A 25,414-nucleotide genomic window follows, 5' to 3' on the forward strand; every position below is an offset into this window, starting at 1 on the left:
ATTTCGAACTTCTAAAATAAAAAATAAATGATATATCATAACAAACAAAAAGACTAAGCAAAGTTCCGAAGTTAAATTTTAAACTAAAAACCAAAAAGCTCCAGTGGACATTGGGAAACTTCCATGTGGAGGATTGTACCAAGAGGATTTAAAATCAGTTTATATATATATATATATATATATATATATATATAGATATATAATATATCACTTGCTCACCAAAGCAGTGAATGGGTGCCTTCATAACTAATTTTATCATTGTCTCGAACTCTTGGGTCTTGAGGTCAAAAACAGATTTAGAGAAATATAGCATCACATCACTTGCTCACCAAAGCAGTGAATGGGTGCCGTCAGAATGAGAGTCCAAACAGCTGATAAAAAACATCACAATAAGTAATCCACAAGTAATCACAATAAGCAGTCCACACAACACACAAAAATCTAAGTGTTTGCAAGTAACAAGTGCATCATTAAGGAATTTTAACTATAAACCATTGCTTCCAGTTGAAATACGAGTCCATAACGCTTCCTCTTGCATGACCCGAGGGTGAGTAAATGTTCAGCAAATGTTCATTTTAAAGTGCACTATTCCTTTAACCCAAGTTTTGTATAGTTTACCTTGTCAATTCAACATAATAATAGATGACTGAGACGTCTTATGAGCTATGAAAATGCAACCTCTGAGCCATAGAGTTTTCCTCTGGGTTATTGAGAATCACAAAGCAGCTGCCGCAGAGAGATTCGCCCTGAGCTGTCGTTGAATCCTGTTGTGCAACATTTCTACAAATGCTACTGCTGGCTTTAATGCTGAAGACTAAGGCAGACACATTAGTCCAGATAGAGGGTTGGGGTTGTGGGGGGGTGTTATCGCTGAGTAATGAATTGAGATGGTTGTTCCTCTGGCTGCTATGTGGTTATTTGTTAGCTTTTTGATGGTGCCAAAAGCATGCAATGTATTCTACAGTGGCTTGCTTGGCTGCTTTTTGGTCATTCATCAACGAGTGATTTCCATTATGTGGTGCAGTCAGCTGAAACAGAAAAAAAGCTTTTCTGGATGTGTGGCTCATTCATTCATTCATTGCTGCTTCCTGCTAAACCTAAGCACGAGTGTTTATGAGATATGTCAGCATTTTAATTCCCTAATGAGAAATTTAAGTCTTTAAGTTGATTTAATAAGAAGTGTTGGGGAAGCTACGCTGAAACTGTAGCTACAAGCAGTCAAGTTAGTCTGTGAAAAATAGCAAACAAAAAGTGGCTAACTACATTAAAGCTCTATTTGGCACAAAAACAATGAGGATGTATATTATGAAGATGTGATTAAACTGAACAGATAAATTGAGAGTAAATACAACTTATTACAGAAAAATACTCTAAAATTACACTTAATGTAATGTTTTCAGACAACTTAACAACTTAGTTTGTTGTATATATATATATGTGTGTGTGTGTGTGTGTGTGTGTGTGTGTGTGTAATATATATATATATTATGTATATATGTATATATATACAGATAGATAGATATAATACATATATACATATATATATATATATTCAATATATATAGTTCAATTAAGTACAGAGACTACAATGAATCAGTGAATTGTTTGAACACAGTCACTTACACCATCCAAACGTTTAGAAAAATGTATTTAATAGTACTTTAATAATAGAATAGAAAATTGCTCTACTTATGGAAATCATATATCTATTAGAAGAATCAAGATTCTTTTTTGTTTGTTTGTTTTTTGTTTGTTTTTTAGTTGCTTGCCAGCTTTTTTATAATGATGCATATATATATATATATATATATATATATATATATATATATATATATATATATATATATATATATATATATATATATATATATATATATATATATAATATATATATATATAAAGAAGTCTCTTCTGCTCATCAAGGCTGCATTTATTTGATCAGAAATACAGAAACAACAGTAATATTGTGAAACAGTATTGCAATTATTATTATTTTTTTTTTAGTTTTCTATTTTAATATACTTTAAAATATAATTTATTCCTATGATTAAACATTACCCCAGTCTTCAGTGTCACATGATCCTTCAGAAATCATTCTAAAATGCTGACTAAATATCAAATTTTTTTTTTTTTTTTTTTTTTTTTTTTTGAGCCTTTAGAAAAAAAGTGATTATGAAGACTTATAATGTTAGAAAAGTTTTAACTTAAAAGGATCACAGGTTACAAAAACATATTAAGTCAGCTTTCTGAATATACAGGCCATAACTACACAAAAGGCCGTTTATGCAGTATTTAACTGATGCTGAAGCTTTGTCCTGTTGTAATAAAGGGCCAAATGGAGCAAAAGCTGATCTGGGATCTGTTTTAAGTGGTTTGGGCTAAAATGTGAAATGTAAGCTGCTACCCATCATCCACCAGCACAACAGCATCTGCACTCACAGGGACAAGTGTTTAACAGCCAGTACACAAAAGGCTTTCTTTATTTTCATGGCATAAGATCAACAATAACAACAGTTCAAGCAGATCTGAGATTGAAGCCATACAGGTAATAGTGAAAAATACAGCATTTTTTTTTTTTTCTTTTCCTGAATGCAGAAACTGTCTTGTTGTCTTTTTAATGATAAATGTAATTATTTGTTTCTTGTTTTTATAGTGTTTAACTAAAATGGAAGGAATAATAATGCATGATTTGTGTGCTTTACATTTACATTCACACATCTGGCAAGCATTTTTATCCAAAAATGGCATTCACCATATTCAAGACAGACCCTTTTTTTATCATTTAGCATTCTCTGGGAATCAAACCAATGACCTTGCTAAAACTATAGCACCGTGCTCTATGGTTTGAGCTACACAAGTATTTTCAATTGTGCTGTTCTGATCTAATTTTCAGTTGAAGAACTGTGTTGAACAGGACCGACACACTGTTATGACATCCACTTTGCATTTACAGCAGATCAACATCAAAATCTCAGAGTTTATCTTAAAGGGATAGTTCACCCAAAGATGAAAATTGTCATTATTTACTCACCCCTGTGTTGTTCTGATGCCATATGCCCTTCTTTCATTTTCAGAGCTTATAGAGTTTAATGAACGTGCAGTCATGCACAGAAACCAATGACCTAATCAGGATATTTGTTAAATAATGGGTTATATTTCAAACACTGCAAATCTCAAACACTGTAGCTTCATATGGTTAACATCATGTCGAGAAGACACTGTGAAAGTAAATTTGTTTTATTTTCACTTCCAGGCTACAAAGAATCAGTGGTTAAATTCACAGCAGTACAACCCCAATCTTTTTTTGTGGGGCACTTTAAAAGATTGATGTTGATCACCATATACTGGGATTACATGGACAAGCACATGAGGGGCATACAACATTAGAACAACACAAGGGTGAATAATGATGGCATAGTTTTCATTTTTGGATGAACATTCCCTTTAAAAGTAAAATTATTAACACTTGAGATTTATGGACCTTTATAACTACTTTTAAACTTCTTTCTCAACTACTATAAAGTTAGATAAAACTGTGTTTCTGTGTGGAATGTAGTTCAGTTATTGTAACTTTATTACATCAGCAGCCTGTCTCAAAAGATAACACTTTTGTGTAAATTATGAACTATGGGATTTTGGAAAAGGCTGTTTTGAAATGTAATTACAAAAGATTTAGACTAGGATAAAGAACCTGATGTTATATTGGGTTAAAGTGCTTATTTGAACTTTCTTCCCTTTCCAAAAGATCTCTGATTCTCCAGCAAAGCATTGAAACGATGGATTTTGTAAACTTGAAATCGACAGATAACAAATGTTGGATTTTACCTGCTTCCAGTAAACACTGTTAACAGGGATTAGAAGGGGAGACAACTACATTTTAAAGCATCCATGTGAGGGGGCATAAGATTCTTATAGCATTCCAGAGAATTATTCAAGGTTGATATCATAAATTAAATCAGGAGAGCAGACCTTAAATACGCAGTATATGTTGTCTTTTTTTTTACGTATTGTTACAGCGGAATACAAAAGAAAAGAGAAAATAATCAGGAGGAAACGAATGCAGTGGAGTGAGAAGAGTTCTTGTTATAGATATTCATGTTTTACAATGTCACATTAAAATACAGAGTGTTATGTTATTCTTCTGACCTCCCATAATTTAAAACACAGTAGGCTTGCTAGGAAAAAGGTAGATAGCAATGTATGAGGCACAGCTCACTCAAGTGGAATCGCAAAAATACTGTTTTTAGACACTCCCCGTGCTGCCATTGGTTGGAAAAACAATTAGCCCCACCCCAAATGTGCACCATTGGTTGAGACACCATTGCTGTGCCTTTTTGGTTGAGATGCAATGTTTTGAAACACTTTTTGGGAAAATTAACCTTACAAATGGCTCACTCATATATGTCTGTGTTTTAAGGTTGGATAGGGGACTGTTTTCATGTTGAAAAAATTGCACACTTTTCCGTTAAATTACTCCTCTGCTGGTAATGAAAGTAAAACATCTTAAACCCAGTGTCTGTTCTGACCTTCCTCTAGATTTGTTTCTTCTTTTTAGTCTAATAACTTGATTTGTCAGCAAGCATCACTATTTAACATTCACACTCCATGTCAGTTTCAAGCACACCTCATGTGCTCATGTTGTTCTGGAATAATGAAGGAGGCAGTCGACGCCGCGGTCAGTACAACACGTCCATAGCATGTGGGCCTTGAATGAGACAGATCCCAATGTCACCTTCAGGAGAACGCAGCAGTGCCTGGCGCTTTTGGGAAGCCCACACAGTGATCCCCTACTGCCACGAGACGGAGTATTAGCTTGTGAATAATTTCATGCATGCTAACACGCTGATTTACGAGCCACTTTACAGTTCCTGCCATTCAGCCATAAACAGAGCAGGATATTCTGTCTAAAAATGTTTAGATTTATTTAATATTATGTATGCATTATTTATATAATATTTAATTTGTTTAATATATTTACTATATTGTATAAATATATTAGAAAACATGCTAATTTGTAAAACACTGCATTTTTTTTTTTTTTTTTTTAGTAATTAATACTTTGATTAAACAAGGATTCATTAAATTGATCAAAAGTGCCGTAAAGACATTAATAATGCTACAAAAAAAAAAAAAAAAAAGAAAAAAAGCTATTTCAAATAAATGCTATTCTAAAACATAACATAGCACAGTTTCCAAAAAAAATATTAAGCAGAACAAGTGTTTTCAACATTGATGATAATAAGAACTGGGTATTCTGTCTAAAAATATTTAGGTTTATTTAATATTATATATAATTGTATGTTATGTATTATTTTATTTATATAATAGTATGTTTATTTTAATATATTTACTATATTCTATAAATATATTATTGATATTTTAGACAGAATATTACATTTTGCATAATGAATATTTATCATGCTAATTTGTGAGAAAGTAGTGTTAAGTCAGTAAGATTTTTTTATTTTTATAAATGAATAATTTTTATTAAACAATGCGTGACATTGATCTAAAGTAACAGTAATGACATTAATAAGGCTACAAAACAAAAAAATATATATATTTCAAATAAAAAAAATTATATTCATCAAATAACGTAACTTTTTCCACAATAATATTAAGCAGCACAGCTGTTTTCAACATTGGTAATAATAATAAATGTTTCTTGAGCAACCAATCAGCATATTAGAATGATTTCTAAAGGATCATGTGACACTGAAAACTGGAGTAATGATGCTGAAAATGTAGCTTTGACCACAGGAATAAATTACATTTTAAAATATGTAGATATCAAATAGAAAACAATTATTTTAAATTGTAATAATATTTCACAATATTACTGATTTTACTGTTTTTTATACAATAAATGTGACAAGTTACATTCTTCACTTTTAATATTGCTGTACAACACTACCTGCAACAGTGGTATGAAAGAGAGATTTTTCCCTCAAGTTAAATATCTTAAAAAACAAAGAAAGACCTAGTTGAGATGCAGCCAGAATGCAATTAGGTGAATTTTTAGTAAGACAAGGAAAACAAATGCAGAATAAGTCCCAGCAGAATCCACTGAGGCTGGGTGATTAAGCCTGGCTTGGATGTCCCCTATGCCCCTTACACACACACACACACACACACACACACTTTCCATCTCCCTTTCCCAGATGAGACACAAGACAGTCGCTAACTCGGATCGAAAGCCCACCATAGTCTGGATTATGTGTCAATTTGCCACCCAGCTGCAGTGGCAGTGTCTCCCTTGCCGAACATGACTATAGCTCTAATTAGGCCATGCTACCAATTACTGTTGATCCCAAGTCAGAATGAACAGAAAGAGAGATAGAGGCAAAGAATTACACCATTGTTTCACTTACCCAAACACTGTGCTAAATGTGTGCAATAATCCATCATTTTGAGTGTAACAGGTTTAACACGCTCTTATTATATGTAGTATTCAGAAGGACCAATAACGATAGCTGGACCAATTTAGCTCTTTCTAAATCCTAACATGGCAAAAGAACGTTGTTAGACCACAGCAGACACAAAATGCAGCAGAGCTGTCATTTATTATGCTTCATTATGTACTACCTAAGAAAAATAATAAGAATATGTAGCAAATAATGAAAAATCTGTCATTATTTATTCACTTTCATGTTGTTCCACACCCATATGTTGTTGTTTTTTATTTGTTTGTTTTTTTGAACACTAAGCACAAAATCTTCTCTCAGCCCTTTTCCGTAAAACATTTTGTTAGAGCTGTTTCTATGATGTTTAGTATACTAACATATATGTATTTTTCACTAGCGTGGACAGTAGCTGTTTTAAGTAGCATAGTTTTTCCACAAACAATATGTTTTTATTAACAATTAGTGGCGTAGCACGACCAAATTTTAAGCACCTCAGTTTAGGAAATAATCAAATATGTGCATCTAAACTACTCTCTGTTTCTCTCTTATATGTTACAATGGAAGGACTGATTTATTCTAATGATTCAGTTAATTTGGGCTGTCCTCTCTCTCATGTGCGCTATTGGTAAATCAAATTCATGCTTTGACCAATCTGATCTCATGAGGAAATGTAACTACCTTATGGTTTGGTAAAATGATGGCAAATATGAATACATGCATAAACGCAAAAATGAGATTGTATCAATTCATGGGAATTAACTACCAATTCAAAAAAAAATGTTAAAAAGTTATGATTTGCCATAAAAGTGTGTTGATTTGAGCAGTTCATTTAAATAAACCCCTGAGAGCACACGTACATCACAGAGACGTCTATTTGATGTCTACATTTACATCTGCAATTCTTTCAAGTGTGTGCATCTGTAATACGTCTATAGGATGTCAAATAGATGTTTAGAAAATGTCTTTAAGATGTTTATGATTTAGAATGTATGTAAAACTGACATCTTAAAGACATCTGTCAGATGTTTGTATACAGCAGATGCTTTCCATATGAAGCAATCTTTAACAGACATCTTGCAGATGTACTGATTGAAAAAAAAACAAGATTCACAAATTCAAATTTCTATATTTTCAACTAGTTTATTTTAATTTGGCTGTTCTTCTTCTTGTTGCGGTGGTATTTTTGAAAATGTACCTGTTCAGGTTTGATTCTGTCCCTGTTATTGAGATTCATTTAAAATCTCCTCATTGTTTTTGTGCCAGCAAATGACTCCCATCCAAGATAACACACATACATCACGGAGACGTCTATTTGATGTCTGCAAGACATATTTTTTTAGAGCGTTTGCTCATCTGCAGTACGTCCATACGACGTTTATTAGACGTCAAATAGACGTTTAGAAAATGTCTTTAAGATGTTTATGATTTAGAATGAATGTAAAACTGACATCTTAAAGACATCTCTCAGATGTTTGTACACAGCAGATGTTTTCCAGATGAAGCGATCTTTAACAGAGATCTGTTTAACAGACATGTGTACGATCTGGGATCATTTAATAACTGGAAAGTTATGTTTTTTTTATGTAAGCGATAAGATGTGACATCTCATCTTATCTTATGTAGCTCAAATAAAAAATAAAAATTATAATAACCATGGTTTTATTATAGTAAAAGTGCAGGAACCATGTAGCCAAACCATACTTTATTAACTATATTAACCATGGTTTTTAGTTTTATTTGTAGTTAATTTTCGTAAGGGCTTGACTTAAGTGCAGCTACTTTAAATAATGATTAGCATTATGCTTAGCAAGCTACAGTAAAATAGCTTCCTCAACACTGTCTGGTTGGAATGCTGTATTAACCAAAATCATCATCTAGGAATGAAAATATCTATTTTATGATACAGTTAATAATACAACCTTCATGACGACCCTACGGCGTGATTCTGAGTCACTATAATGAGAACGGTTTTCCTACTAGTACCTGAGTGCTTTCTCTCCTCCTCTGTCCTCTTTCCTGTTTAACAGTGGTTTGTTTATATACCCGTCTCTCTCGCTCTCTTTGTCTGTCTCTCTGCAGGTAGCCAGGCTCAGTTCCCCATCACCCAGAATGTGACGGTAGTCGAGGGCAGCACGGCTAACATGACCTGCAGAGTGGATTATAATGATAACACCTCCCTCCAGTGGTCAAATCCAGCACAACAGACCCTGTTCTTCGGGGACAAGAAAGGTGAGTGTGGGCAGGATGTGCCGTAAATCAGTCTGGTGTGGTGAGCTTGCAGCAGAGCCAGAGTGGGTTACTGGGTCGGGTCGAGTGGAAATCTGCTGTGTAAGGATGAGTTTGGGCTCAAGAAGACTAATGAGACTGAACATTCAAGTGTGTCGCTCTCTTTCTCTCTCTCTCAGATGGGCCAGGCACACAAACAAACCAATCAATTCTTCGATTCATAGCATCCACATCAGCACTGCAATAACAAAAGCAATTTAGAATCATTAAAGGTTCCCCAGTGGTGAAGGATGGAGTGTTTCACTTCAAGTCAGCAAGGAAACATACTCAAACACATAACACTTTGTTTACAGATGATTTTATGACTTCCTTAATGTAAACCAAAGTGGTTTATTCCAATTTTTTCATAAATCCCCATATATAAAATGCTGGCCTGGTATGGTATTTATCTTTATGTTATATATATGTGTGTGTGTGTGTGTGAGAGGTATTTTGTTGTTGTTTTGTGTTTTTTGAGTCTGCAGTCAGCATAGTCCCACCTGAGCTACAGGCACCATGTAAAGCACATTTACTGAAAACAGAAGCTGTTCACACAGGACGTGTTCTTGTGTTCAAAAACAGCTAGATGGAGCACAGCAGAATGGAACTCAAATCAGGGCTCCCAGGGGGTGTTTTTCAAAGCTGAACTACTTTTAACTTGACATGGCACCTTTAAAAAATGGCGCAAGATGCTGAAAAGCAGGAAGACGCAACATCAGTCTGACATGTGCACATACACATACTATTGATAGACTGATGTTAAATCGTTCTGTCATTCTGTCTATCACTCTATCGTTCAATCAATCTATCTATCTGTCTGTCCATCATTCTGCCTGTTTAATCTTATTTCAGTGCAACACATTTTCATTGATAAAAATAATTGATTGATTGCTATATTACTGAGGTCACACTTAATTATTGTTGTGTCACTGGCTGATATATTTTTCTTCTTTCTTCTCCGTCTTCTTCATGCCAAGGGTAGGTATGATCGACCTAATCACATTAATTTCACAAATATATATATAAACATTATGTATATATATATATGAAGAGATCACAAACCTATATATAACATATATATATATATGGGCTATATATTTGAACATTATGTATATATATATATGATAGGTGTTTAGAGGACAAATAAGAGATCTTGGTGATGTAACAGGCAAAAATAAATGTATATATATATATGATAGGTGTTTAGAGGACAAATAAGAGATCTTGGTGATGTAACAGGCAAAAATAAGTAATTTCAGAGATGGAGCGATTTATGTTTTGATTGACAAAGACAGGCATTTTCTAGGAAATAACATAAAGATAACAAGTAAATTTCATTTGTTATCTGATGTTATTAATGGCAGGGCTTTTGTTTGTCTGATGAAAATAAGTCGCTTCATTAGTCTGCAGAGGAGAGCAGTGCCATCACTGACATTTACGACTGCGTATGTGTTCATGTGTGGGAGAGTGCAGGCTTGAAATACTGTATTATCTCTCTATATGTGCAGGTATTTGCTCTAGTTTTCTTGCGAAAACAACTGCTGTCATATTTTTGAGATACAGCAGTGCTTTGAAATGTTTTTGTCTCTTCATTTGGTTTCTATTTGGATCTGAGATTATATGTCATTTCACATTTTACTGTAATTGACGATCTTGAGATTGGATTTGTGTGGAGCTCCAAGCTGTTCTTTCAGCTTAGTTCTCTTACAAATTAAAATGCTGGCAATATTGCACTTAATTTTTTATTGTATGGATAAAAGCAGCATGAACATTCTGCTAAACTGCTTTTGGGGAAGTCAAAGGGGTTTGGAATATCTTGCATATGGCAAAATTTACACTCCAAAACCAAGCTGACTGTTCACATTAATGACCAAGATGCTATGAGTCTGTCAGTCAGACACAGCACTATCTAGTTTTGTCAGAACTTTGTAGTAGTAGCCATCACATGAACATGACATGATTTTACACCTTCTTTTCTAAGAAATATTTTAAGGAATCTACAATACAAAACATCACAAGGACCCAATTAATTCTTCCAAGGCAAAGACGACTCTCTCCATGATTCAGACTTTAGGGGTTCATATGCATTCATTAACCTTAACTGAGCACCAAGTGATTATTTCATTTACATTTATCCATTATGCAGATAGAAATGACTTGCATTTCATTGTATGTATACATTTTATCAGTTCATGCATTCCCTGGGAATCAAACCCATGAGCTTGAGTTTGAGCTACAGGAGCACTTCAGAGCAGATTTACTGTACATGCACATCACAGTCTTATTGCAAAAATAAAATAAATTTAAATCTGTTCAGAATCTTTATTTATACATTCCTGTATATGTTATTCAGATTAAATTAAGAATTAAAAATGTTCTCAATAACATGTTCTTCTCATTATGTTAAAATGTCATACAGGTTGTTGTTGTTGTTTGTTTGTTTGTTTTTTATTATTGCTTTGGTACTATTTTCAGAAGCAAGGTGTATCTTTTCAAGTAAAAAAAATCCAAACTTTGGTCATTCTTTCAAAACTGATCTCATGCTTTCATTACAATTACACATATTTTCATCCACAAAAGCATTGTTTCAAAGCAGAAGATTATCGTAATATGTATTGAGAACATTTGATTTAATTACCAAAACACAATATTGATCTTCCTTTAATTTATTACTTTTAACAGTCAGTTCATTCAAGAGCAAACAATGCAAGATGCATGTTTCAAATCACTGTTGCTGCTGAAATAATTACAATAATACAGGCAATAATTGTCACGTTAGAAAATACACTTACATTATCTAACTTGCAGAGCTCACATAAAATCCATAATGTTTGTAAAAGTATTTATCCAGTGAGTTATCAAAAGGTGCAATGAAGGTATGACATGGCCATAAGGTTTTGGGCTAGAACAGAGTTTACTGTCAGTTCAGTAAATGTCCTCACTGTGAATACTGTAGTTGAACTTTTCAGATGGAAGGTGAGTTATATGTGCAGACTCTACCATGGTAATGCCTCTATAAACAGTATCACATGGCATAATGTAATATAAAATGCTGTATTTGATGCCATCTGTCTACCTTCTTCTGATACATCTCTGATCAATCTCTGATCAGTTCCTCTCCCTTGTATCCTGCTGAATGTTCACAAATTGCAAAGCACAGTTTTACAAATGAAGACATCCTCAAAGAGAGGTTTTGGGTGATTTTGTCAGCTTTTGCTCACTTTTTGCTTAGCTGTTGAGCTTAGGAATCCAATGGCCAATCAGAGGCGTTCAGATGAGTCATCGCTGAAACACCAGAATTTTGTTCAGTGTGCACGCTTGTTGATTCTATTCTGCTCTCTGGCGAATGAGTGTTTCACAACTCATTTCACAGTGTAAACAGCTTCAGTGTCTCATGTAGGTTTTTTTTTCCCTTGTATTTTATGTGGTGACCACTGGGAGGTGCTCTTGGTATATATTTTTCTTTCTTGGTTTTATTCCCTGAGGTATGTTGCAAACCGATAGTAAAAGTTTCATGCAAGTTTGTTGCGTTCTAACAGGAAAGAGTTCTGTGTCTTTATTTAAAATTAACACTTATTTTATAAAGAACACCACTTTCTCAAATAAAAGAGTAGATTCTATTGCATAGAATGAATAATCTTTTCTAGAGGCATTAATATCAGCCAATTCAGCACCAAAGCCATGGACAGCACCTGGTAATGTCGTATGTAAGGAGGTATATCTTAAGCAGCCTCCTAAAGTATAACCTAGAACAGATATACCTTTAGTTAAGATGTACCTTTAGAGTCTTCGTAGCGAGCTAAGAGACAACGTTAACGAGAAACACAGCCCAGAGCTGTATCAGAAGAAGGGAGACAGATGGCATCAAATACAGCATTTTACATTACATTATGCCATGTGATACTGTTTATAGAAGCATGCCATGGTAGAGTCTGCAAATAAAACTCACCTTTCATCTGAAAAGTTCAACTAGAGTATTCAGTCATATGGCACAGTGAGGACATTTACTGAACTGACAGTAAACTCTGTTCTAGCACAAAATCTTATGGCCATGTCATACCTTCATCACACCTTTTGATAACACACTGGATAAATCCTTTTACAAACATTATGGGTTTTATGTGAGTTATGCAAGTTAGAAAATGTAAGTGTATTTTCTAACATTACAATTAATGCCTGTATTACTGTAATTATTTCAGCAGCAACAGTGATTTGTTTGCTCTTGAATTAACTGATTGATAAAAGTTCTACATTGAAAGGAGATCATACTGTTATGTTTTGGTGATTTAATCAAATGTTCTCAATATATATTAAAATAATCTTATGTTTTGAAACACTGATAATGAAAAAATGAAAAAAAAATTATAATTGTAATGAAAGCATGAGATCGGCTTTGAAAGGACTAGCGATGTTACAAGTGTGATCAATTTGTTTTTTGTTTAGTTTTTTTTATACTAAGAGTTTTTAAAAAAAAATACACCTTGCTTGTGAAAAACGTACCAAAGCATACCAAAAAAAAAAGGATTTGCACGTACAAGATGCACTAAAACTATCCATATTTGTATTTTGTCATGTTTTCTTTTCACATCTCCCAAGTGGACTGCATGCGCCAGTTCTTTGCAAGCTGTCCCCACTACACAGAATACGGGTAGAGTGCTTTCTTTTACTCAGTGTTTGCAAACACCCAGGTACCGAATCTGGCACGGCCACCGCAGTCGCCAAGAGGGACAGAGAAACCAGTCCAGCGGATTTGATGTGACACTGACACAGACTGGAGGAAGTGAGCAAGCTGGCAAGATCAGCCAACATTCTGCAGCGCTCAGCCAACATAATGCCCTCCTGGCACCGGTCCTTCACCCACCTCCCTTGGAGTGGACAGATGTGCTGTTGTTGAGGGCGAAGTAACGGTGGTAATTCTGTAGAGGGAAGTGCTTGCTTCAAATTGCACATTAACCAGATGTTAATTAAGATAATTGTTTGGAACATGATGATAATAGAATGAGCAGAACTTGAATTTAGGGATTGAAGGAATTGGTGTTTGTTGTGTTGGCACTTGTTGTGGTGGATTGAGGCGCAGACACAAGTCACAGTTGTACAAGTCAAGTCACTCAGGAGCTCAAGCACCCACGGCGTTATGTGAAAGTGAATTCAATTCAGCACCATTCATCAAATTGTGTGCTGTTAACGCCAGCCAGCTGTGACTGCAGGACATTCAGTGAGTATTTTCTGTGAGTAGAAAAGAGCTGTACTCTACTGTTCAAAAGTTTGGGGTCTGTAAGAAAACGTTTTTGAAATTAGTCTGTTATGATTACTGGGGCTGCATAAATTTTATTAAAAAAAAATAAAAATTATATATATAATAAAAAACACAATAAAAACAGTAATATTGTGAAATATTATAATTTGAAATAACTGTTTACTATTTAAGTATATTTTCAATGTAATTTATGCCTGTATTTTCAGTATTTATTATTCCAGTCTTCATTATTCCAGAATTATTTTAAATTAAAATATTTAGATATATGATAAGTATGTGCAGAATGATAATAAATAGAAACATTTGTTAATTTAGTTGTTATAGCACAAAATATAAGGAAGTGGTAATAAATAACAGGATCGGTAAGACCAATGATGGACAAAGACGAATCACAGTAAAAGAGATTCATCGAAAAGGTAATATTATTCCATGACTTATATACAGGCATATGAATATTTACATTTAATTGCGCATATTTACTTGAAGATGTGTCATGATAGCAAAACTATAACAGCTAATGTAATGATTTTACTCAATTAGCCTATAGGTTTTAATGAAAGTGAAGATGTATAAAACGTAAATCTAATTCATGGAAATATTAAATAATAACCCCAATAATTACAATAAGTATTACATTTAAAAAATTACTTGTAACAACATGCCACTTGGGTCCCTCTGTGCCAATTCTCCTATCAAAACTACTCCACAGATCTAAAAACACTGTGTCCACAAATCCCTCATTAACAAACAGATAATAATACATTTTGATATTTGACATAATACAATGTCATAGGTCACTATTTTCCCTTTACTGTAAATTTATTTAATTTAATTTACTTAAGAAAGAAAAAGGTCTTTCTACTGTATGTTTGTTGTGTTGCCGCATATGTAATAAATTATATCTTTTTGTAATAGCACAACAGCTCAATGTAATGCAGTACAAAATATTTGTCTATATTTGAGTATTTGTTACTTGCATATGTCCTTTTTCATAAAGATTGTGTGTTATTTTGAGAAAGTCATTATGTGAACTATTTAAAGTGCATTGTTTAAACGCATCACTCTCAGTGGGACTAAAACAGTCATTGTCAGCAGTGTCTCGGTAGTATGTGGGGGCACGTTTGGCATCAGGAGATTCAGGGCAATAGTGTGCTGTGCAATACTGAATGAGAGAGGAGAGTGACTCCAGAGAAAATTGGCTGTGGTCACAATTAGGTCTGTAAACGGAGACTGAAGGATTGTCAATCTCTAGTGGCCTTGGAAAATGAATGGTCTGGTCTCAAGTGACCGGAGACTTTTCTGCAATCAGTATTAAAGAATTTAGAAGTTGGTGCCTCATTCAGTGTGCTGTAATAAGTGTGATATGGTGGCTTGATATTCCTTTTGGTCAGATATCGCTCATATTGGATTCAATCCATTGTCTAATTCCATCGTTTTGATTTAACTTTGTTGCATTTGGTTGTGCCGTAAAGAAATAAAGAGTGTGTATATCCCAACCTGTCCATTATCCATATATTGAAAGGGCTCTTGAATCAAAAGCAACTTGGCTGCTCTGTATTTATGGTGATTTGTGGGCCAGATACAGTAACGGATGACAGTGAACCATCATTTGAAAAATGGCTTTAATCTTCAATCATGCACAATGACAGATGCGGCCTTAGACCGCAGGGTGTGTGAGATATATATTTTAACTGATGTGCTTATGTACAGCCCATTATATTTGGAATCTGGACCATTGGAATGAGGAAATGGAAAAGAAGATTGCTTATGGGAGCTTGCACTGAATTTCAAAGAGATTCAGTGGAATTATAATGTTACACTGTGCAACTATGAGCAGATCCTCTTTGAAAAAGACGGTCAGTTGTGAAAGTGGGAATATGTGGAGCTTTATTCATTATTTGACAGGGACAATAGAGAGTCAGAAAACTGCCCCAGAATTAGCTACAGAGCTAAATTTCATCTGCTGTCCCTGGGCAGGAAAATACAAAACAAATTATGTGACAAAAACATCAGTATAAAACCATGTAAAGTAAAATCAGTAGTGCAAAAACACTACTGATAGAAGATAGTGTTTTGTGCAAAAACACCAAATCAACCAATACTATTTCTATGGCCCATACTTAGTGTTAGGGATTGGAACAAATATGATTGAAAGTGATTGTGCATCATTTGCACTTGAATGATATGTAAAAAATGGATTTTGAGAAAAGGTTTGCTATTAATTTTCAAAGAAATCAAACTTTAGGTTCTCATCTCAGCTCATGACCACTTAAGGACCAGCTCAAACCAGTTGCCATGCTTCAAAACATACCTAACCAGCATATGCTGTATTATTTATTTATTTTATTTATTTATTTTATTAACAGGGCTGTTACATTCACCCCGGTAAACTTCACTCCCTACCAGTTCTCTGCACCACTGGAACTGGTCCTACTACAGTAGCTGCACAGTTCATACTAGCTGGCCTCTGTTATACTCACCCCAGTAAACCTCACTCCCAACTGGGTCACAGCACCACTGCAACTGGTCCTACTAGTTGCACAATTCATACTAGCTGACCTCTGTTACACTCACCCCAGTGAACCTCACTACCAACTGGGTCACGGCACCACTGCAATGGTCCTACTAGCTGTACAGCTCATACTAGCTGACCTCTGTTACACTCACCCCAGTAAACCTCACCCCAGCCACTCACATTGTCTTCAGAATATGTAAAAATCTATTAGATATTTACTGACATTGATAGACTTTACAGCAGTTACCATGCCTGCAACAACAGTAATAATATTGTTTCTTGCACTTGTTTCTTACAAATTATCAGCCTTTAGATCAAGAGGGGATGGTTGGATCAAGTTCACTCTCCTCCTCTGGAATAAACCCTTAACAAGACTTTAATTCCCAGCATGCCAAGTTGCCAACAATCCAGTGCATGGCCTATAGGCTCACAGATGGAGTAACATTCTGTTTCTTCGGAGTGATACAGCTGATTGCTACAGAAGCAACCTGCAATTTTTACTCACTATACCATGGTGAAGAAGAGAGCAAAGTAGATAGCCCTCATTCTTTGTTATTTGGCCACATCACCAAACGTTTGTGTGAGGCAACTCCTACGTGAGGGCTATATCTCAAGCCTGTGAAAGAGAGCATCAGTAGGGCCTGGATATGCAGAGAGTTGTGTATGTGTGTGATTCACATACAGAACACACTGTGAGTCTGCCGTGGTGTGTGATTCTGGGCTAAATTCTAAATCCACCCCACCTAGATTACCAGATACATTTCTCCTCTTCATGTTTCCAAGTAAAGACACTGGAAGTCTGCGTTATACAGACGCCTCTGAATTATATATCAGTGGCTTATCCATAATAATGTCCACCGCACCCTGTGTGCAGTCTGTGTGATAGAGTGGCTAAGCCAGATGGATTGCTATGATTTCACTGGCAAAATAAAATTATTTCATATATTATTTTTTATATAATTTTGTTTCTACTTTTTTTATTTCAGAGCATTTTTAAGGTTAGGGAAAGGGATGAAATATATTTTAAGCTACATTTTTTATATTATTAATGTAACACATAATTTAGGATAATAGACTAATTAGAAGGACATATCATATTTATGGGTTTTTTATATGACAATGTTGAGAGAATTAAGTTTTCTATAGATTGTGTCATTATGAGAGCTTTAAGAAATATTTATTTAAACTTCAATGATTTAGTAATAGCTCAATGAAAAACACTGTTACATTTGGTTAGTAAATTTTTCTGTTTTTCAGTAAATTTCTCAATTTTCATAGGAATTGATTTAATAAAAAGGTATGTATTATATTTAAATATATTTTATATATTCTAATACTGTGTATTGTGATATTGGTAGGCAAAAATGAAAATTATTATTAAACAAGATCTATTATATTTATTTATTGAAAACAATGTGGGAAAACATGCCTTATTTTGTATTTATATATTTTTTTTGTTTGTTTGTTTGTTTTTTGTCACCTTTTTAATTAATTAAAATTTTTAATCAAATTATTACTGTGTAATTTTTTTTCTCATACAAGTTATATAATGTATTATAATTTAATACTTTTTTTACTCTGTGTCTTTTTTACTCTATTAAAAATTTAGATTTAGATGGTTCTTCAAATGTCTGAAAAATATTTAGATATCCTTTTTTGAGCCACTTTGTGTCACCCAGCCTCAGTGTTTATTATCATTAACTTAGACTAAAACTAAAACTATTAAAAATAGTTTTTAGCAATTGAAATAAAGTGGAAATTTTATATAATTAGGTGAAAAAAAAAACTGTAATAAAAATGACCAAAAACTAATACTGAAACTTAAATAAAAATAATATGCAAATATGAAATAATATAAAACAATAGCTACAGAATTCAAATGATAAATCAATATTATTATAATAGTATATAAATAATACTAAAGTACAATTGCCCAGCCCTAAGCATCCCAGTGTGGTGCTTAACCTCCCCTCTAGGGACATTGTTACTGTAATAAGTGTACTTTGTACTTTGGTTTAGATAAAAGCATCCATGAAACTGGTGTGGTTGACCAGACCCACAGTACTGTGCCCCAAGAGCTTGCATATCCATTTTAGCCCAAGGCCATTAGGAGAGAAGTGCCACGATGATGAGTCGCCACCACTGAAAACTCGATAAGCGCCATATGTCTCCCTTATCGTGCACTATTAATGCGATCACTGTGTATGATTCATCATGCTAGAGCAGGATAAATTAGAGTGTATATGCCCAAATGTCTATTGCTCCAATATAACATAAAGAAAAAACAGCACCTGCAGAAGGTATTCATTTGCACTTCATAATGAGTGACCTAGCTGCTATTTATTGTGAAATGTAACCTCACAGATCCTGAATAATTTAGGGCTCTATCTTGTGGTATGACATACTGTATGTATCTTTCCCAGATGTGTTTGAAAATGTAAAAGAATTGGAGCTGAAATCCGACTCTATGTATCTGAGACGGTCTATAACAAACGCCATTTACCGTATACATATTGATATCTTTTTTCTTTCTTTCTTTCTGTTTTGAGCTGTGGTAGTATTAACTGCTTTTTCAGTGGGTATCTCAAATGTTTCTGGCGCATGATTCCTGACATTCATTAGAGATGTTCAGCTCAAATAGCAAAAGGTCAAATTGCAGAGTGGGCTCTTAATTGGCCTGCGGCAATCAAAATGTTGTTATGTTCTAAATTACTGCATTAATGGACTAGTTAAATTGCTCATTAGATAAGAAGATTCAAAAGTGAGCAAAATGCAGAGGAACAACATGAAGCGCTGCGACATTGTTCAGTCATCTGGTTTTGTTTAAGTCTACAAAGGTCTGCAAGGTTATATCAGTAAATTGTCTTTCCTTATACTTTTAGAAGGGGTTTATTTAATGCTTCTTTCTAATGGGTATTTTCAGGTTTCAATGTATCAGCACATTCTACATTGTCAATTCCATTTTGTCCCCAGTGTACTATTGAGGCCATCATGATTTATATTAGCATTCACTGCTGTGGGATAAATGTGAGAAATAAGACTGTAATAATTTACTATATCTGTGTGGTGCAAAATCCTATTTAGAAATAAGATGAAAAAGTCCAACCCACATTCAAGTCGCAGAATATTCAGGGACGTGTCTAGTATATATTTTAAAAAAAAGTACAAAAAGTGAGATCTCGGAGATCATTTCAAAAGTAGCTCAGTTTTCTGTTATATTTATGGTACAGGCATATTTCAGGCACATATTAAATGATTATGTATAGCAATGCCAAAGTAATGGGTTCAATTCCCAGGAAATGCATGAACTGATGAAATTTGTACCTTGAACTTAAATTGCAATGTTTCTTTGAATAAAAGCATCTGCGGTATGCAGAAATGTAAATATAAGTCTACATAATCTAATATATGGAGTTATGGTGCTCATGTGGGAAATGTGAGTTTAAATTTGGCTTGCAACATTTCCTAACCTTGTTCTCCTTACTTTTCCACATCTCTTCTGGTCATCTCTCCACTTTTAGTGGGATTGACAGCACTGAAACAGCTCTACTCCTGTCTAAAAGAAAATCAAACTTGAGATGTTGCTTTAATGTTTCATTCCCTTAAACACTTTTACACTTATAGACTGTAAATGTAGTGAATTTTTAAAAAAATAAATTCCGTTTCTCTTTTTTTCTGAAACACGCTTTTGACTCCAAACTCCAAGACACGTGAAACAAGTCATCGCCATCTAACATTTCCACACTTACTTAAATGTCATTTTTAAAGCTCAACACCTCACATAGAGCCAAATGGTCCTCTAATGGGCTCCTATCATTATAGCATTACCAGTCGATAAATGAAATGTTAAGTGCTGTGTGACATTTCAGAATGTCTCTATTTGTAGCTTAGCATTAAGGGTACTGTTAGGTAGAGATAAGGGATGGTTTCTACTATGACTGTATTAAGTTCATTAGGGTCTTACATTTTTGTTGTTGATGAATGTGAAGATAGGCAAAGGTTGATTGAGTTTGAAAGTATGCTTGATTATTAACTAATGACCATTTTTAGGTTGATGTTCACAGAGTGGACGATCAATGGTTAAGCCCCTGTTCCGACCTTCAAACATCATGATCTTGAGGTCAAATTTAACTTTGTTTACCCACTATTTTAGACGGAATTCTTTTAACAGTGTTCCTCCTCAGAAGGGTAAACAGCAACCAGTCCTATCTGATGAAACAATCTCCGCATGTTTTCATATTCTGTGAGCAGTTGCATTCCTGGATGAGCTGTGGATATTGTAGGTTCTGCGCTTCAATTTTACATGCTCTCAGTGTAATACAGCTCACATGAAAGCATTGTGTTCTTCGACTGACCCAAAAATGTCTTGTCTTGTGTTTTGAAATAGCAACAAGCTTAACGAACAAAGGCTAATTTTTTATGTGATGCAGCATAAGAAACTAAACCTTAGAGATTTGTCAGAGAGAATTAGGTCATAGTAGCTCTTTTATGCATGGTAGCTATTCCACATTGTTAGTTGTGAATGCCTAATGTCAAATTTGACCTGATATGACTCTGTGTAGAAAAGTCTAATAATTCCACAAGTGTTCAGATGTCATCACATCAGTTGTCATCAGTTGCCCAATCTGTTACCTCCGGTCACTGGCCACCTGCAGTAAAGCACTTTCTTGGCCCCTGAGAGCTGCTGGGAAGTAGCTTCCTGTCTGCAGTGGAACTACAGGCTTACGTCCCTACAATAATCACAGCCTGTCCAGATAGTGACCAATCACAGCTGGCTGTTGGAGCAGTCGAATTGCAGAGAGTGGAACTTCTGGCTTCTCTTAACATGTCATTGGCAAGATCGACATTGCCAGCTGCGGGACAGGCACAGCCGCGGGGCCTGTCGCTCATGTCCGTTTCCATCTCCTCATCTGATGGAGTGGTCCGATTATGTCAGAGTAGAAGCTCAGCTCCAACGTTGGATGTTGAATGTGGTTTCAGAGCCTCATGTGGAAAAGTGCTGGGAGTCTCTCAAAGTGCACTGCCAAATGACTGTTCACAAGTAAGGTGCGAAGACATTTTGTCGGCAGCCTTCTTCCTTCCAAGAGCAACAACACCAAATATATCTAAACACACAATATTGTCCAAACGTACCCACATTCACATGCACTTACGACCTTGAAAATAGCATTTACAGTCAGCTCCATTGTTTTCCACTGCTGTCTTCTTCAATTTGGCTGTAATTCTTCTTGCCAAGTTTTAAGGCTGGCCCACACTAAATCTTATCAGATTTTCAAAATGTGAGAGACCACACACATAACATCAAAAACCATTGATTTCGACAGTTTTGTTCCTATAGTGTGTGGACTGCCGCGATGTGATCAAGACAGCACACACTAACCGATTCCTTTCACAAACAACAAGAGTCCAGACGGTGAACACGGGAAATCTCGTCTAATGTGACTTTAGCATAAACAACTGGTGGAAGGCAGACTAGAAGAAATGGCGATAATTGTATTTGGATTTATTTTTTACTGAAATTTTGTCTGGAGGATGGCGTGAGCATGGACTTTACAAGTTACAGCACGAGCTGGAGATGAATAATGTTTCCATCTTCTGTCAGCTCACTTTCTGATTGGGAATGGCTTCGTTCCATGTGACAATCTACAGAGTGCGTGTTTGATTTTCCTCATGGATCCCCCCACAAAACAGGATTTTCGATCATAAATATTCAACATGTTGGATATTTACAATTTGAGATCCATGCGGCCCCGATGTTCTTCCGAGCAGATTCAGTCACTCTTAACACACCCTACACCACAGGAAAATCTGATAAGATAATCTGTAGAACCATCAAGATACTCAGGACTTTACTTAGGATTGTCGGAAGGGGAGAATTTGGCCCAAATTCGGCCCCATTATCTTGTAGTGTGCGCCCCGCTTTATTTGTAAGCCATAAAGTCTTCGATAAAATGCCACTATTAGAGAAAAGCACCACCTGAACATGCTAAACAGGGGTCCATCAGGCAGTCGTCAGGCTGCTCCAGCTCAAGGGAATGCCAGGATGTCTGTCGGGTCATCTAGAAGTCAGCCTTGCAGAGTTCCCTTCTCTCCCAAAAAAAAAATCAAATCGAGGGATTTATGCTGCTCTCTAAGTGGAATAAACTGCATTGAAGAAGTCAGAAGGATGTTGGAAACCAACCATTTCATCATGTCGTGTTCTTTAAGCTCTTGGAAAAAGAGCTTTGTCTGACGTTGGCATTTCACGGAGGTTGTGACAGATTGGAGCTAACTCTGGGCATCTGGCAGGCTTTCGATTCTTTTTTTGGAAATGTGGAGCTTTTCCAGCCCCCGCTGGCCTGCGCTGAATTGATAACAGTTGTCTGTAGGGTTATTCAAACCTTTGTATACTTGTTTCTGTCAATGGATTTGGGATAATGTTTCGAGCTTGACACCATTGTGTCAGAATAAGATGTAGCACAAAGTCTCAGTGTAAGTAAAATGAACCAGCGCTTCACGAGACTATTGTGTCAAGCTCTTTTTGAGAGTAGAATTGACCTCTTCATTTGACCCCAGTGAAGAGACAGATTTGACCACTGAAGGAAGTCGATTTCCGACTCCGTGTGGGTGAATCTTTTTTCTTCCTCTCAATATCTTTCTTCTCTTCTCTGTCGATCTTTTTAATGCCTACATCCCTATATATTATCATTGTATGGCTAGAATGGAAACCACCAAGCGATTTAGAGTCTAGGCATTGTACCATCAACCCTCGGATGTGGTACAAACAGCGACTGTTCCCCGCCTTGGCAGCTTATCATCACCTTTGTGGTGCTCGGTGTATGAGTGTGTACGTGTTTGTCTTTTCTGTAAACAACAAGGGGGCACACTCTTTTCTTCCATTCCTTCCTCTGTGTCTGAGGAAGATAGAGGGATATGGGCTGGTGGAAATGTGTCATATGTTCCTAAGCTTTGATGGTCCTTGTCTCACTGGGTTTCGTTGGACTCTATCAGCAGGCCCATGTGTAGAGAGAGCCCAGACCTGATCACCTTTCCTCCCTTCATCCAATTCCACCATGTCTCCATGCCAAAACCCCCCTAGGCATTTGCCATCTCCACAAACCCTCTATTCATAACTCAGCACACATTCAGAAGGAATATTTAAACAGCCTTGACACGTCCTCTAGAAAGAAGCTGTCTTGTAGCTTCAGATCGTATTGTTTGGAAACACATTGTCTTTTTTTTTTTTTTTACATTAATGTACATTTAAAAGGCTTTGATAGACGAAACAATTGTCTCTGATGACATGTAAGTAAATTTAGTTTTCTGATTTGACATGTCATTGTTTGCATGTAACAATGTTCTCAAAAGGACAGTGAACACGTCTATGAGAAATCCCCCAGTTTACAGAGACCAAAAGCGAATGTCAACACACTTTTATTGAAACAAAACCATGTTGGGACACCCTATACAATTTATAGAATGATGTATTTTGTAAAAGTGTCTAAGAAACCGACTTGACTCCTGTATTTTGACACATTTCCAAGTGAAACGGCTTGACTTTGCATATTGGAATGGATGCAGATCTGTATGCGATTGGTTTAACTGGTTTAAAAATTGGCTTAATGGCAATTAAAATGTATTAACAAAATAAACAGTGTCAACTTTGATTTCATGACAACTTTAAAGCAAAACATCTGTGAGATGTTAAATGAAAAGCCAGTCTCTCTTGCTTTTTTCAGTGACACAATACAAGTGAATTGTGCCTTTTTTAGACGGTGTGGAGTGATGAGGATAAGGTGACCTTTCTGTTCATCAGTCTCTCAGCTGTTGCAAACTCTTCTTGGAAATTGCAAACATAATGGATGAATGGCTGCTTGGGACAGACAGGTAGAAAGTGTTGAAACTCCAGTTAGAGACAACAAACAGCTTCAGTGTGACAATGACAGTCAATCGCAGTGGATATTCAGAACAGTGGGAGTTTCAAAAACGTTTGTTTCACTACTGTGGGACTAAACTCATGAATAATACATAATGTCATGAATTAGTAAGTGAACATAAGAACTTAGCTTTAACTCCAAGATATTTGTTTACAAAAAGACACTCTGGTTCACTAACAATAATGTACCATGACATTAATAATTTGTTATATTTTGTGCTTTTCTCAAAAACGTGTGGGTTTGATAGAGGCCAGTGGACAAATCTGGTAAGGGTTCAGAGGCTATTGTCAAAAGACACCAAAGAAGTGCAATGCCCTCAGAGTATCAGGACCTAGATTTACCTTTTAATCCAAATGATGCTGTCTTCTACTACATAGTGTGCACATCATATTGGGGCACACAGGGTGGCCTCACTATGTCCTCCAGCAGCAGCCTTATTTTCACCAGGTCTCCCATCCAGATATTGACCAGACTCCACCCTGCTTAGCTTCAGAGGGGAAACCAGCAAGAGTTGCAGGTTAATATTGTTTGAAGTACAAACAAATGTCATGTGACACCATGGTGCATAAACAATGGTGATAATGTGACAGACGTGTAATGAATTGCATTACATTTAAAACATTAGATGAATGATTCCACCAACATAGTGCTTTAAAACAATGCTGTTTAAGAATTTCAGCACATGAACTTTAGTAAATGCAAAAACATGCACACTTTTTTATATTCTTTGATATGTAATGCCTGCTTATTAACTTTGAAAAATTATCCCACACTGGCTTCCTATATATATTGTATAACGCTTGTTTGAGCAAGAGGGTGTCTTTCTTTGTCTTTTCATTTATTTGGCCTTATCTTCCCAGGAGCGGGATTTATATTTTATCTAGAGGCATATAGTAGAATCTTTTTGCCCATTTTTTATGAGCTGTTCATTGCATCAAGATTGTTATTTCTTTTATTACTTTTTCATTTGAGATATTATTTGTGCATGCCTAACGCTGTATGTATTTAAACAGACAAAAATAAAATTCCTTTACTTTTTTGCTTTACTTGTGTCCTG

The 25,414-nt window shown here is 35.4% G+C and overlaps 1 protein-coding gene across 7 annotated transcripts in view; it reads left to right on the forward strand.

Moving 5' to 3' along the window:
- The window catches only part of LOC109099162 (cell adhesion molecule 2-like), a 219,000-nt gene that overhangs the window by 165,301 nt on the left and 28,285 nt on the right, over positions 1-25,414 (forward strand). For all 7 annotated transcript variants that reach the window (XM_042770925.1, XM_042770924.1, XM_042770920.1 and 4 more), the window contains exon 3: positions 8,484-8,633. In XM_042770925.1, the coding sequence (XP_042626859.1) occupies positions 8,484-8,633 (150 nt within the window). The remainder of the gene's footprint in view (positions 1-8,483; positions 8,634-25,414) is intronic.

Source organism: Cyprinus carpio, chromosome A15, assembly GCF_018340385.1.
Source record: "Cyprinus carpio isolate SPL01 chromosome A15, ASM1834038v1, whole genome shotgun sequence".
Classification (NCBI taxonomy): Eukaryota; Metazoa; Chordata; class Actinopteri; order Cypriniformes; family Cyprinidae; genus Cyprinus; species Cyprinus carpio.